The sequence below is a fragment of the Clarias gariepinus genome, chromosome 17, assembly GCF_024256425.1.
Source record: "Clarias gariepinus isolate MV-2021 ecotype Netherlands chromosome 17, CGAR_prim_01v2, whole genome shotgun sequence".
Taxonomy (NCBI): domain Eukaryota; kingdom Metazoa; phylum Chordata; class Actinopteri; order Siluriformes; family Clariidae; genus Clarias; species Clarias gariepinus.
The window spans coordinates 27,413,405-27,429,432 of record NC_071116.1 but is presented as its reverse complement, the minus strand read 5'-3'; the positions used below and the strand labels follow the sequence as shown (position 1 = coordinate 27,429,432).

General features: G+C 39.8%; 2 protein-coding genes across 2 annotated transcripts; both read left to right on the top strand.

The window, feature by feature from the left end:
* Positions 1–271: 271 nt before the first annotated feature.
* Positions 272–2,721, top strand: LOC128545710 (protein phosphatase 1 regulatory subunit 3C-like). The gene is made up of 3 exons (XM_053516242.1): positions 272–441; positions 738–791; positions 1,348–2,721. The coding sequence occupies exons 2-3, from the start codon at positions 778–780 to the stop codon at positions 2,333–2,335; spliced, it is 1,002 nt and encodes a 333-aa protein (XP_053372217.1). The 5' UTR covers positions 272–441; positions 738–777; the 3' UTR covers positions 2,336–2,721.
* Positions 2,722–7,931: 5,210 nt separating this feature from the next.
* LOC128545711 (protein phosphatase 1 regulatory subunit 3C-like) lies at positions 7,932–10,071 on the top strand. The gene is made up of 3 exons (XM_053516243.1): positions 7,932–8,003; positions 8,124–8,179; positions 8,736–10,071. Exons 2-3 carry the CDS (start codon positions 8,166–8,168, stop codon positions 9,667–9,669), a joined length of 948 nt encoding a protein of 315 aa, XP_053372218.1. The 5' UTR covers positions 7,932–8,003; positions 8,124–8,165; the 3' UTR covers positions 9,670–10,071.
* Positions 10,072–16,028: the final 5,957 nt, after the last annotated feature.

Below are 16,028 nucleotides of genomic sequence, written 5' to 3'. Positions count from 1 at the left end.
AACTGATTATATTATCACCCAGCACTGTTGCATCTAAAGCATGTTTAAATCTACTTCAAAACATATGTTAAAGAATAAAATATAAAATATTTTTTTATATAAAATAAAATCATCCACCCACTTTTTTGTTTTGGTTTGTTTTGTTCTTAAAAGCATGTTTGCATTCCTGGTAACCTGGTAACATTTCATCATGGCAAGAACCTTTTGTCTTGCAGGTCTGACATTCTGTGAAGTCCTGTACAGGGTGGTGTTATAACACGGTTTGGGCTGGTCCTGAACTAAGGTGTTGTAGCCTTCAGAAACACCTATAATCACAGGATGTGTGACATGTGCAGAGGATACAAAGACATGCGCTCACAGACTCTTCATTTAATGTTTTAATAGGACTTATAGGCTATAGACACGAGACAAAAAGTTGCTGCTGAGAAGCACAAGCGTTGGGTAAGTAGTATACATTTTATTCTTAATGGTGATCTAATCAAATGTAAAAAATTTATTTGTCACATACGCAGTACGATATGCAGTAAAACGCTTATACAACTGCCCGTGAACTTAAAAATAAAAGCTTATTAATATGAAATAAATATGAATAAAAAAGAAATACAATAGAAAATTTAATTTAGCTAGGATAAAATAAAAATAAAAATATTCTGTACAAATTAAAATATGTGCAGAGCATAGCTAAGTACTATATAATTTGCACATCAGTGAAATTTTCTTTTGAAATTTCCTTTTAGGTGACTTTTCAAGGGCATATGCTGTTTTGTTATCACAGAAATGAGCGCTGCCAGGTAAGTCACTGATGGTTGTTGCAATGTGTACAAACTTATTTATACATTTTCATCATTTTTGCACAAAATATGTTTTTGCATTTTTATATTTCATTTATCATGAGCACTTTCTTCTTTGAATCAGACATGTTAAGATGCAGGAAACACTGTGGCTATAACAACAGTCTGTAGTAGATAAAAAAAGTCAGCAGAATTTACCAGTTATTACTGACATAAATTTGAGTGGACAAGTTGCAAGGAAGTATTCAAAGTATTTGCAGCAAAAAATTCTTAAAAGCGAATACATTTTTGACAAGCCTCCCTGATTTTAAGTCTAATTTAAAGCGGTTTATGCATGTTACAACAGATGTGAAATCTATCTATGAAACCTAATAATCTAAATTTCCTAACTAGTAAAAGTCAGTGACTCATTTTTGTCCTAAAAGTAGATGAACATTTCTGCTCAACTCCATTATATTACCTTTAACTTAATTAAAACATTCAATTCAAAGAATTGTATCCCCTCTTTTTTTCAGTGTGACATTTCTCTAATGATGTTCTCTTCCTCCCTAATTAGAATTATCCCAGTGGAGCCAGCCATGCATTTGTGCCTGAATCGCCATCCTTCAGTGGATCCGTTTTGGGACATGTCCACACTTAGATCCTACCGTACTCCAACAAGACCTAGCACATTTGAATCTTTGCGGCCCAGAGCTGCTAGATCTTCCCAGATTTCAACCTCTCCGATAAGCACCCAAATCCCTACAAGCCCCTGTGGGACACTCAAGAAGAAAAAACAAGTGGTGTTTGCAGACGATAAAGGACTGGCTCTTACTTCAGTGCGGTTCTTTGATTCCGATCCCCTTGACACTGATGAGGAGGAGGAGCCTTCTTCGCCTGTCAAGATTAAGACCAGGTCTTCTGTGCAAAGCAAAACTCCTCGTCTACGGCTGGGATTCCCTCAGCCTTCTACTGATTTGTCATCATTCCTAGAAGGCCTGAACAAATCTCAGGTGCGTTTGGAGAGATGCAGCTTGATCTACGGATCGCTATTCGGAAAGGTCAGGGTTCGCAACATCAGTGCTGAGAAAGCTGTGCATATTCGCATGACATGCGACTCATGGATGAGCCACCAGGACATGCCCTGTACCCCTATCCTACAGAACAGGAATGCAGAGACAGAACAGTTTATCTTTAATATTCCCGTGCCTTCCTGTACCAGTGTACAAAATCATCTAGAGTTCTACATAACCTTCCGTCCTGGATCTGGCAACCTGCTTTTTTTGGACAACAATGATGGGCAGAACTACCGGATTCTTGTGGAGGATGTGGACACAGAAGAAGTGTCAGTTGAGACAACTCCCTTAAACCCTCAGAACATTCAAAGCATTCAGCCACTGCCCGTGAGAAACGGTCTAGTTTTTCTTAGCTCACACACTTCCCCAGCTTGGCCAGCAAGCAATAGCTCACACACTTCCCCCAGGAATACGTGGATGACTTTCAATAAGCAAGAGCATGTCATCCCAAGAAATAACTCATCCTTCGATTTTAATGTTCTAGCATGAGTGTTTTATTTCTCTCTTATAATCTTGATGATTATCCATGTTGGATTAAAATGTCCTTAGACATGGAGAGGGAGGAAAAAGTCAGACAGACATGCATGTTGGTACTAGTTTTCTCTGATCAAACTTGTTTTATGAGTCAGTGAATAAGATAGTGAGTCTGATGTATCTGTTCCAAGCATTATGCACCTGTATATATATGACTATCTGTAATAAATCTGATAAAAATCTGTTCTGCTGACAAACATCAACACTTACTCATCAAGGTCAGGCAATTTCAAGTTGTAAAATAATTGTACAGTGACAAATAATTAATGTAAAAAAGCTAAACTTTGTAATGTAACTGTTAAAATGTTTAATATGTATATTTATTTATTATTATTAATTTTAAATGTGTAAATAAACATGTTCTGAAACAAACATGTAAAGTACGTGTGTAAAGTAATGTTTATTTGGTGCTAGCATGCACTCATACTAAGGAACATAACTCATTTATCTGCTTGTTTTCCCCCTGATCCTTATAATATACTAGCTGGTGGGTTTTTATAAATATTCCCCCCTAAACTTTGAATCATTATTAATTCAGATAACCTTTCCCTTAAATGAATATCACAAGATTGGAACAACCAGACGATGGCCTAGTTCTCGTCACTCCAGCTTGCCTGTTTGAGTCAGTGGTGAGATAGTGAGACAGATGTCTCCCCAGACCTGTACACCTGTATACTAGATGATTATCTGTGAGGCGTTGTCTATGTAGTGAGGTAATGCCCTGATGTCATATGATTTCAGCATTCCATTTTACCACGAATGTGTTCCGCAGGGTTGTGGTCAGGGTTATGTGTGGGCCACTTAAATTCTTCCACTCTAAACTTGGTAAGAACTCTTTTCACGAAGCTTGTGCAAGGGCATTTTCATGCTTAAGCAGATTTGAGAGTCTTAGTTCTTGTCATTCCACAGTTGGGAAATTGTAATCCTACAGCACATAACATCATTTTTTAAACTGTATGCCACCAATTTCATCTGCATGCCAATAGTGTATTAAAATATGCAATATTATCCTATACTATAGTATAACCTATGAATACTGTACTTATATTGCTAATGATCTTGTACTGTAGTGTACTGTACTGTACAATACTAGTTCACACTACACTACACACTATGCTACAATACACTATAATCTATTTTTTCATTATTATATTCTTATTTCATATTCTTTATTTAGAATACTCTAATTTTCTTTTAATTTTCAGATTATGGGCAGTTGTTAAAACATTTCACTGCATATCATACTGTGTATGCCTGAGTACTGTATGTGATAAATAAAATTTTAATTTGAAACTATACCATACTACACCACACCACACACCATGAGTCATAACATTATGCCAAGTATTGTGTAGGATCCCCTTGTGCTCAAAGGGCAGCTCTGCATTGGCTTTTCTGTTGTAATGAACCAACAGACTTTGACAGGCTTCTATTCCCTGTAGGCATGGGTGAGCCTCGAGTGCCCATGATCCTGTCACCTGGACAAATTTCTATTTTTGGACAAATTTCTATTTCCTTTTTTATATTTCTATATTATATCTATTGATATTTTGTTCTTATTTGTACAGTATATTTTTATTTTATTTTACTTTGCACAGTATATTTTACTAGTTATTTCATTTTTCTACCACATTTCTTTTACTGCAATATATCTTTATTTTTACTTGTACAGTATATTTTACCAGTTAACTTTATTTCTACTGTATTTACTTTATTCTTATTTATTTCTTATGTTTAAGCTTTTATTTTAAGGTCATTGGTAGTCGAAAAAGCATTTCACTGCATATCGTACTGTGTATGACTGTGTACGTGACAAATAAAGTTTGAATTTGATTTGAAATTTGAATTTCGATTTGACCAGTTTACTGGTATCTTATTGATGATTGTTTTATGGCTAATCAATATATTATATTACGTACAGTATTTATTCCACTACACTACACACTTTACTGCACTTTAAATCCTGGGAGTAAAATTTGCTCTTGATGGTCTGACCCCTGAGGATGAATTCTTGATGCACAATGCTGTGAATGTAAAAAACACGATGAGCATGCACTTGGTTGAGCTGCCTCACCTTTTTTGGTCATGGAGATGATGGGCTCTTCTACTACAAAAAGACTGTTGCTTCATCTAAGGGTTCTACCAATTCCATTGGTGTTCAGTAGGGTTGAGGTCAGGGCTTTATGTGGGCTAGTTAAATTCTTCCACTCTAAACTTGGCGAAAATGTTGTCACAAATTTTATGCAAGAGCATTTTCATGCTTAAATAGATTTAAGAGTCTTAGTTCCAGACATTCCACAGTTGGGAAATTGTAATCCTACAACATACTGTACAATATCATTTTTAAAGTACGTGGCAACTGTATGGGAAAGATCCACATACCAATGTGTCAGGAGATAAAGATCGGTGCTCCCTGTGACTGTGTGTGCAGCCTTGTGCTGCCATCTGTTGGCGTTTCCAAATTGCCTTTAGTGAATAATGAACACGTTAATGTTGACTGGAGGTCCTACCACAGTCGTAAAAAAGCGAATAAACACAACGGTTATCATTGATCTCCACGGGCCCTTGTTGGACTACAGTGGTTCCTAGATGGATAGAATCTGTTAAATAATAAGATTTTTCTGCATACAGTGCCAGAGTTGTTAAAGAGTTATCATTTGTGGAAAACTGACAGAATTTAAATATATTATAAATATATTACAAACTATATTTATCATTTAGTGACAACATTCTCCAAATTCCTCTACAGGGTGGAGTTCCTGCATCTGTACATTGTAATTCATTGAGAAATAGTCATAGTCATGTGCCATGTTGCATAATGCTTTACTCTATATGTTTTATGCTTTCAGAAAGTATAAACTGAGATGAAAATAAAGTTATCGCTTAATAGAAAAATCACTGGATCATTTTAACTAGTCTGTTTATCTTAGTTGTTTATAATTGTTTATCTTGCAGTATGTGTTCAATTACAAATAACAGGTAAAACTCACCTGAATGTACAGAGCTGCACAGCAGGGTATGAATCATTCAGTATTGTTCCACCCTTAGTGAAACTGACTCAATGAATTTCATTGCAGTGGACACTGGTTTTGCAACAATTTATGAGTAATGAGAAATAGATTTTCTGTCCAACCTGTATACTGTACCAAGCCTAGCTCCCCTCCTCTGACATTCCCACTTCAGTTCATCATTTTTGATAATTCTAATCATATATACTGCCGGGCCCCAAAAATATTCACAAACATTGCACACTCTGCTGCATTTAACTTTGATCATGACGTGCGACGTGGAGACCAATGTAGGTATCTAAACATTTCCCTTTCTGAGCAGAAATAAAAAATGTCCATGTCTTATTCATCGTTTTCATTGAGAAATGGTCCAGCTTTGTAACTCTGTAGTCAGCAAGTCTTAGCTCATTTATTCCCCCGTCAAAAAAAAAGATGAACACATTGGGTTTGCAACACAACGGCATACAAAAAATATAATTCGCCCCTGATTCTAAAAATGCTGACAAATCAATTGATTTTTTTTTTCCTAAACAGATATTAGGAATAAACTGAGGAACAACAGATACACAGCCATGTTTGTGTGAGGTCTCTTTCCGTTCTTACCTGCACACATGAGTCAGTGGTGAGATAACGAGATAGATGTCTACCCTGTATAAGAGATGAATATCTATCAGCAATATATTGAGTTTAAAGAATTTCAAGCTATAAGGGTTTTTCACTTGCTGTAAGGTAGTTAGTTAAAAATAATAAAAGCTGTAAAATGGCTCTTGTAAAATAAATGTTGTTGTTTTTTCTATGCACTTTTATTAAGAACAAATTAATATAAAAAGTTTAATTACAAAGGGTAAGAAAACAAAACATTAATTTATTTAAAACCAGAAAATCTTTAATTATGAAACCAAATAAATAATCTTGGGCATCCAAGGCTCATTCATGCCCGCAGGGACCAAAGGTCAACTTATCCAGTTTGATGCCACAGAAAAGCGATTGCAGCACAAACTGCTGAGACAAATGAATGCTGGCCATGATAGAAAAATACCAGAACACCCATTGCACCCACCGTGCACAGAGCCCAGCACACAACAAGCCCAAGGTTGCCAACCCAGCCTCCAAACTCCCCAGATTCCAATCTGACCGACCCCATCCTCATATCCACAGCCCCAAAAGCATTCACTGCCAACATCCTGGTGCTAGACACCACAGAACACCCCCAGAAATCTTGTGGAGTCATGATGTGAGGGGGCAGAGCTGCCCACTAGGCACAAGGGAAACCTACATAACACTGGGCATGATGATTTGCATTGACTATGGTTTATTTTGTAGGACACATTATATTGCTACTTCATTAGGTACATCGTGCTAGTACTGGGTAAGACCCCCGTTTGCCTAAAAAACTGCCTACATGAATTCAACCAGGCATATATTTACATGATCATGCACGTCCAGAGTCTTACGCTACTCTCCAAATGTGAACGCAGAAATCGAGACTCATTAGAAGAGGCAACATTTTTCCAGTCTTTGTTTGTCCAAATATGGTGATGCTGCTGTATTCCATCTCCTGCAAGGTTCAATATTTTTTCCATTCAGACATGCGATCACATTTCAGCAACCACTTTATTATTTCTTTTCTTATAAGTTCTCAAGAGACAATACTATTCTAAAGTATATACTAGAAATTAAACTAGGATATACTTTTGAGTAGTCAATGTGCAGCTTGTATAGCAGTACAGATATTCTGTCCCCTACATGCAGTCTAAATAACTGGCAACAAAAATGAGTACACCCTAAGTGAACATCTCAAAACTGTGTCCAAAGTGTCGATATTTTTGTGAGCACCATCATTATCTAGCACGACCTTAATCCTCCTGGGCCTGGAACACATGAAGCTTCACCACCTTGCGTTTGAGGACGCCCCACAGGTGCTCAATAGGGTTCAGGTCTGGAGACATACTTATCCACTAACATACACATAAACATGAATAGGTCATTTGCATGGTTAAAACAGCTGTTACAGCTGCTATCACTTAGGGTGTCCTTATTTTTGTTGCCAGATATTTTGACAATAATGGCTGTATGTTAAGTTATTTTCAGAAGACAGTAACTCTGTACTGTTATACAAGCTGCACATTGACTACTCCCCAATATACTGTATGTCATTTCTATAGTATTGTTGTTTGAGAAGATATACTAAAATGTTTGCTGAAATTAGAGAGGTGTACTTATTTTTGTGCTGAGTATGTATATATATATATATATATTGCTGCTGTGTGATTGTGCATTACATTATTGATGTTAACAAGCACTTGAACAGGTGTACCTACTACAGTGGCAGATGAGTGTATAAAGAACCTCAATTACTGCATATTTGTCCTAAGGAGGAATATAATAGTTGTCCTCTACCTTCTCTAAACTCCTTTGCAGGGTGGAGTAATGTCAGTTTGAAGGCGTCAAAGCTCACTGAGACACACCCATATTGGTGGCACAGTAAGTACCTGTTCCACAAGATATAAAGCAGCGTGCTTTGGTAGTTTTTTTAAAGAACTAAGAAAGTTACGACACAAGTCAGTTTCAGAAGACCTTGCTGTGATTACAACAATTCAGATTAAACACATTGGGTAAGTTGTTTTTGTTGGTTATTTCATTGACTTGGATTAATATTTTCTTTAGCGATCAGTTAAAGGTTTTTCCTTTTGCTATAAGACAGTGGAATTTACATGCAGGATTTTCTTTTTCAGTGTACTTTCCATTGAGAAGACGCCAATTTCGCAGACACAGTAATGAACACTGCCAAGTAAGTCCTCAACAACTATTCGTAGAAGGCTTTGTTTATATTCTACTGTACATTGTACTGATTTCTGTTCACTTCACGTGCTGCACCAAGGCACTGTTTTGGTTTTGGACTTCGTATAAGACATGTTTAAACAAGGGAGGCTATATCTGTACAAATGTTACCCTTAGGTGCTTGACAACTCAGACTGTTTCCCTGCTGTAAATAACACAAAGCTGAGTGTAAAAGATTGCATTAGTGCTTTGTTTCTTAAATATATATAACAACAAGTCTCCTGGATTTTGGAGGTTCACAAGGGGTAAAAACAGATATATCAATTCAACATTGGTTCTATGATTTACTTTTCTTTTGATGATTTGAGAACAATATGTGAAACCTAATTAAATGCTTTTAGTTGGTGCAACTGAAATTTATTTGACTCTTAAATTGTGTCCCATGGGTTTCACAAATTTTCTATCAAAGTCTATGAACTTGAACATTATTTAAAACAAATAAATGTAGCTATTTGTTCCTTCAGTGTAAGATTGTTCTAACATTTTTTTCTTTCTTCTCTAATCAGAGTCATGCCAGTAGACCTGGCCATGCATACCAGCCTGAATCGTCATCCTCCCGTACAACACCTTTTGGGAATGTCCACACATAGATCTCATTATGACTTTCCGAGAATGAGCACATGTGACACCTTGGAGCTCAGAGCTCTGAGATCTCCCCAGGCTCCGGTCTCACTTGTGAGTGCCCAACGCTGTAAAAGTCCAAGTGGAATATTCAAGAAGAAAAAACGAGTAGTATTCGCAGATGCTAAAGGCCTGGCCCTTTGTGCAGTGTGGATCTTCAATTCAGATCCCCCAATATCTGAAACAGATGAGGTTCAACATTCTCCACCTGTCAGGCTGAAGGCTGAGTCTTCTGTGCAAAAAGAGAAGCCTTGTCTCCGGTCGAGGTTCAAAAGCGTTTCTGAACCCCAGGTTCATCTGGAGAGCTGCAGTTTGATCTGTGGATCGGTATTCGGAAAGGTCAGGGTGTGCAACACCAGTCCCAAAAAAGCTGTGTATGTTCACATCACATATGATTCATGGAGGAGCCACCAGGACATCCCGTGTACCCCTATCCAACAGGAGTATGAGGGCTCAGAGACAGAACTGTTCGTCTTCAACTTTCCCGTCGTTTCTGGCCCTAATGTACAGGATCATCTGGAGTTCTGCGTGTCCTTTCGTCCTGGAACTGACAACACTATTCTGTGGGACACTAATGGTGGACAAAACTATCGAATTCTTGTGAAGGACTTGAATTCAGAAGATGTGCACTTGGTTAAGAAAAAAACCATGATGCCCCAGAACTCTCAAAGTCCGCAGTCACTGAGAAATGGTCCAGCTTTGTACACTTCCTTTGAGAATAATACAAGTAAAACATTGAGGAGGCAAGAAAATGGTATTCAGAAAAGGGTTTTTCCTCCTAATTCCAAAAGTGCCTACAAATTAATCCCGTATGGGTAGTGCAGGGTTTGTTTTTTTTTTTTTTTTTCATACTGGTCTGATCTAAGACTTTTGGCCATGTTTGTTCTTGTTCTCGCCCCTCAGTTATGCCTTTGTGAGTCATGTGTAAGTCAGGTGTGGGGTGGCGAGACAGGAGTGTATGTCTCAGATAAGCCTGTACACCAGATGAGTATTGATTACAATTAAAAGCATCAGCACTTTATTTAAGTCAGCCTATTTCAAACTGTGAATGTCTTGTAATTTTAATTCCTGTGAAGCAATTGTACTGAGAAAAATGCAGCTGCAGCTATGAAATGATTTGTGTAATATATGTATTATTATTATTATTATTATTATTATTTAAATGTTCTGTGTGTATATTTAATAATGTTTAAAATGTTGAATAAACATATTCAGATACAAGCATGACTTTGTGAAAAGACAATCCTGCTATGGTGTTGGTATTCCTCCAAGGACAAGCAATGTGACAAGATAGTTTAAAAGTGTTTCCTTTAATCCTGCTATTAAAAGCTGGAGGTACGGAATTAGCCAGCTGAAGGGGTTACTTATCTCCTGGAGTGTAAATATAAATCATCAACTTAATTTTCTCCCTACTTCAAATTCTTAAAGGAGACTCATTATTTTTTTTAAATCACTCACTACCATTCTTTCTCTAGAGCACTTCCTCTGCACAGGGTCATGGGGGGGTTTGGAGCCTATCCAAGCGAACTCAGGTTAGGAGGCCGGGTGCACCCTAGATGGGGTTGCCAATACATCGCCAAGCACAATCACATATTCTCACTTATGCAGTATGTCCTACTTAGTTAGTCAATTAGATTTTGTAATTACTCCCCTCCCCCTGCTTGTTACTGAGCCCATCCCAATCAAGGAATTAGGTGAAGAACTTTCACTTCACTTACTGTCCTTACATAGTAACATGTTAGGACAAGAAAATAGACAATACTTACAGTATAAAATAAAGGGAGTTAAATGTGAATAAACTGAAAGGAGATGATATACAGTAGAGGTATTACACTATAACTAATGCACAAAGGGGAAATACATATTGCACTTAACATTGTTACAGAGACAGAATGATGTCGTGACAGAATGATGGCTGAGACAAAGTCATGATGTTTATAAGCTTATAAGTCTGACTGCAGACTGAAACAAGGTTTTCAAGTGTACAGTCTCAGTAGTTATTCATCTTCTGAAAGGCTGGAATTTAAAAACATTTCACAGCATTTGGCAGACTTACATTCCTGCCATTTATTCAACAGAGACTGGCCAGCAGCTTAGCAGGGATCACAATCCTCCATTCAGTAGTCATCTGAACAACATCTTAACCACTGAGCTAGCACTAACCCAACCTTGTGGCAATTGCCTGACTAAAAAAAAGTTTCACACTCTAAGTTTTTAAAGCAACTTTGGTTTTACTTATGTTGTGTTGTGATCTTTGTGTGTAAAAATAGATTGATCTTTTTTAAATTACGAGGCCTGGAATATAGCTGTGCCTTAAGGGAAGAAAAGCTCCATAGATGTGATAACCTGGTGATTCAGCTGACTTCATTTTATTGCCCCATAACATTGCTGAGTCTAGACCTGAGGAACTGGAGAAACCCCAGATTATAACACTGTCTCCAGAGGCTTGTACAGTGGACACTATGCATGATCGGTTCATGTGCTTCCCTTCTTACCCAGACGCACACATTGCTCTGGAATAGGCTCGATCTGGACTCATCGGATCACGTGACCTTTTCCACTTTTTCCATCTTTATGCTTTCTAGCAAACTGAAGCCCCTTTCCCAAATTTGTCTCATTTACAAGTGATTTTCTTATGGACACACAGTTGTTTAGGCCCAATCCTGTAAGTTCTCATCACATTATGTGTGTATGAAAATGCTTTTAATTTGACTATTAAACATAGCTCGGATTTCTATTATTCATATTTCATTATGCAACCTTATCGAGTGTTTAGGGGATCTCCAATCATGTTCTTTTCCCCCTTAACTACATTCCTTATATGAATATAATAGTTTGGCACTATCCTATCAGGTTTTAATATAACATTAGACCATTTTTTAACACAATTTCAGTATGTAATTTGTTTGTTGCTTAATAAGGCCAATAATTTCACCCTCTGAAACAGTCTGGACAGTGTATTTATTATCTGAGATGATTCTTTTTTATTCCTTATCAGATATGGTGACCAGTATAAAAAGTGTTGCTTACTGTATATTTATAGATCATTCATTCCATTTTAAGAAAATAAGATTAGATCAATATCTAGGGTTTGTTAGGTTGTTCTCCCCAGGGGATTTCCAATTCGAATTTAAGTGTGATTATTTCCCAGCTGTCTTCCTTGTATTGTCTAAGGGACTTTTTCCTTATCATTGTCATCTTTTTTTAAATAATTTTTTAACAAATCTAAATCTACATCTAGATATCCACAGATACCTTAAAGCAGTTCATACATAAGCCGTGATGTTTTTTTATTCCACTTACTGTATTTAACAGGTTTTGGCTGGTCGAGCCACATCCTCCACACTGAAATATAAACACACTTATCTGGGTCACTGCAGGGATGAGGGATATGTTCCTACCTGTCTGATTGTTATTTAGTCTCTGTACAAAAGTCTTAGTGGTTTACCGTGCTCTTGCTTAATGATTGTTTTTCTCATCTTATTTTCTTTTGCAGATACTGTATCCCCCAGTTTTTTTTGTAGTTTTTTTTTACCACAATTCAAATCCATATAAACCCAAAACTCAATAACTTACAATAAATATAAAAAAACTTTGATTTTAAACAGCTCTAAAAAATAATGTTAAATTCACCCTAATCTGTTTCATGAGTAGAAAGAAGCAAAAACTGCTGGTTAAAGGCGATACACACGATAAATTCATAAAATAACTGTGCGACAACACATTCCTAGAATTTATACTTGCATTCCACTTATTATGCATTTGGATTTCATCCCACACGCACACACCACACAGAAAGAGGTAAAACCAGATCTAACACCAATCAGTTTCCACTCTGAAGTCAGTAACATTTTGGAACTGACAAAGTTCTGATATATTAAGAAATGTTTTTTTTCATATTCAGCCAGTGCTGCAAATTTAGAGGCTGTCAATTTGTGCATTTGCTGTAATTTGTGCCTTTACTGTAGATACATTTTACCCACAGTACAGATCCAGACTTGCAGACTTTATGTATGATCAAATTATACAAAAAATAAAATAAAATAATGAGTTTATAAGATTGATAAAGCAATGCATTAAAATTATTTGACCATAAATGTTATAAGGTTTTATAATTTTACATAATTTTTAAAGGAGGTTTGCTTTTTAGAGCCATAAAAGGCTGCAGGTGTCATCATTAGAATGTAATCGAAAGTGCTGAGTTTTATTACTTCAATGCTGGAGATCTACAATCCTGCAGAGTTAAGTGTAGGCTAACCAACACAACTTTTTGTAATTCAAAGCTCCAACTTTACTTTAGATCCAGTATTCCTGCTAAAATATTCAAATCTGGCAAAATAACTTGATTAACTGGATCAATAATTACATGGTGAAATTTGGTGATAATCATGTCCTGCCTTGCCACAACACATCGGGTTAAATTTATACGTGGCTTGGTGAATATGTAATAAATGAGTAAAATTATGCAAAACAATAAATATTTGGAGCTTTTTCTCATTAAAAGTCTAAATTTCCACAGGTTTATAAAGTTAATGGATTGGTTCCCATCCAAGTGTAGAGACATCTTAATGCTCTAAGCAAAGAAGCTTCTTGTGTAACGATGCGGCTCGCGCAAAAGGCAGAGCCGCTCTTAAACTGTTCAGAACGGGCAGATCCGCAGGCTGCTACCATGCGGGGTTCTGAACAGGCAAAGACGCGGCCATTTATGCACACGGCTGCCAGGCAACGCCGCCGTCAGGCAATTAGCCTGAATGAGCCGCACCTGGCAGCACATCTATATAAGGGCCCTGATACCTCCGCACTTCGTGCGAATATTAGGTAGCACCGGTAAGGTATCAGGGCCAAGACAGACAAAGAAAGAGAGAAAGAAAGAAAAAGAAAAGCGCGCAAGTAAAGACAGAGGCAAAGCCCCAGCCTCTGCCTCCTTAAGACGCCGGCGAGAGAGCGAGAGAGAGAGAGAGCGTCACGCAGCCGTGTAGCGTGCGCTCTTGGGTAAAGTATAAAGTGTGCATAAAACACAACCCCTCTCTCCTCATAAATCCTTGGTAAGGGCGAACGCCCCGAGAGGATATAGTTTTTGTTTTGTTTTCCAGAGCCCCGTCCATTCTCACGTAGACGGCGGAGCTCTGTTTATTTTGTGTTATTAGTTTTCATTTGTTTCATTTTAAGTTCTCTTAATTAATAATCCCACGCTATCTCCAAACGGGAAGGTCTTCCGTGCGTATCACAAGCACTCTCACAGCCTCCTATTTCACTGATTTCCTCTAAAGCCCTGCGTCAGGGCTCTTATAACCCAATATAACATCTCGTGGTGCGGCTCTCCATACCGCACCACGTAACAGAATATTCGCACCATCAGTAGAGCCCGCGGGCTTAGAGACGATGCAGGAAATAGTTGAGGGTCAAGCGAGAGTGCTTGATAGGCACGAGGAAGCACTAACCACGTTGATTTCGGAGATGCGTGGGATTAATAAGCGCCTCGAGTTAATTTTTGGGCAGCTCGAGGCGCGCGCCACTTCCGGGTTTCCATCTGGCCGCGAGTCGATTCCGGAGTCGACTCGCGCCCCCGGATCAGTGGCTCAACCACCCCATCTGGTGGCCGAGACTCGACTCCCTTCACCACAGCCGTACGCGGGCGAGTCAGAGAGGTGCAATGCCTTCATCCTGCAGTGCTCACTCATATTCGAGCTGCAACCTTCCCAATTTCCATCAGAACGGGCGAAGGTTGCATTTATGGTGTCTCTGCTCACAGGCAGAGCACTAGAGTGGGCTACTGCAGTGTGGCAGCACCTCCTCTCTGAACACGCCACCCTAAGTGCCTTTGTTGAGGCACTTAGGGCCACTTTCCACCATCCGCATACGGCGAGTAGTATAGTGTCGCCCCTCCTTTCTATTCGTCAAGAGGGGCGATCGGTAGCTGACTACACAGTCGAGTTTCGTACCCGGGCCGCCAGCTCGGGGTGGAATGACGCAGCCCTTATGGCTGCGTATACCCAAGGGCTCTCCGAGCAACTAAAGGATGAGCTAGCCTTACGTGATCCTCCACAGGATCTGGAGGAATTTTATAGGCTAGCCATCCGGGTGGATAACCGCATGCGTGAGCGTCAGGCCGGACGTTCCGGCGGCTCCAGGCGGGGAACATCTCCTCCACCCCACGAAAGCCGCTCTAAGCGCCGAACCGGTGACTCCCCCGGCTATAGGCGCAAAGCCTCACCTCCGCTAATGGAGACAGAGCCTGAGGCTTCATATCCCATCCCTGATTTTGAGCCTGAAGAACTAGAGCTGGAAGATATGGGAGAGCCCATGCAGATAGGCGTTGCCAGGCTTGCCCCTCAGCGTAGCAGCCCATGGGGCTCCCAGGTGGCAAGTGATGCCCGTGGCGCAGCAAGCCACAGACAGGGTCACCCCAGGAGGGGGGGGTCTGGTAGGACCCAAAAGTCAAGACTCCGTCATGCAGGGCTCTTCCTTCCAGCCACGCTCTCAGGGACCGGAATCCGGAGAGCCCGAACAGAGGCGCTCATCGATTCGGGAGCCACAGGAAATTTTATTGACGGGAGGCTAGCCGCAGCTTGGGGCATTCCAGTCCGCCCGCTCCCTTCTGCCATCCCGTTGGTCTCCCTGGCTGGCCAGCCAATTAAGTCGGGGTGCGTGACGCAAAGGACCGCCCCAATCATACTACGGCTCGGACGTCACTCCGAGCAAATTTCTTTTCTGGTAACCCGGGTGCCAGAACAGAGAGTAGTGCTGGGCCTCCCCTGGCTTCAACATCACAACCCTCGCATTGACTGGTCGACCCGCTCTGTTATGAGCTGGGGATGTCAGTGCGCCCAAAGCTGCCTTAAGGGCGCCCAAACCCCAGTTCCAGCGCCCCCTGCCCCAGTAGCCCCTACTACTGCCCCTCAAGGCTACTGGGATGTTAAACCGCATCGTAGGCCCGTACCAAGCCGGCGTACATCACGCACCATATTCCCCCCCATATACCCACCCAAGGTGACCGAGCAGTGGAGCTCCAGACTTGGTGTTAAGAGCCTGGGCGATCGAGCGCTCCGCGCTCAGGATAAACTGGACCCCAAACCTACTAAAGAGTTTTGTGGGGTCCAGATTGACTCTCGGACGTCGGGAGCCGTCCGTAGAGGGGGGGGTACTGTAACGATGCGGCTCGCGCAAAAGGCAGAGCC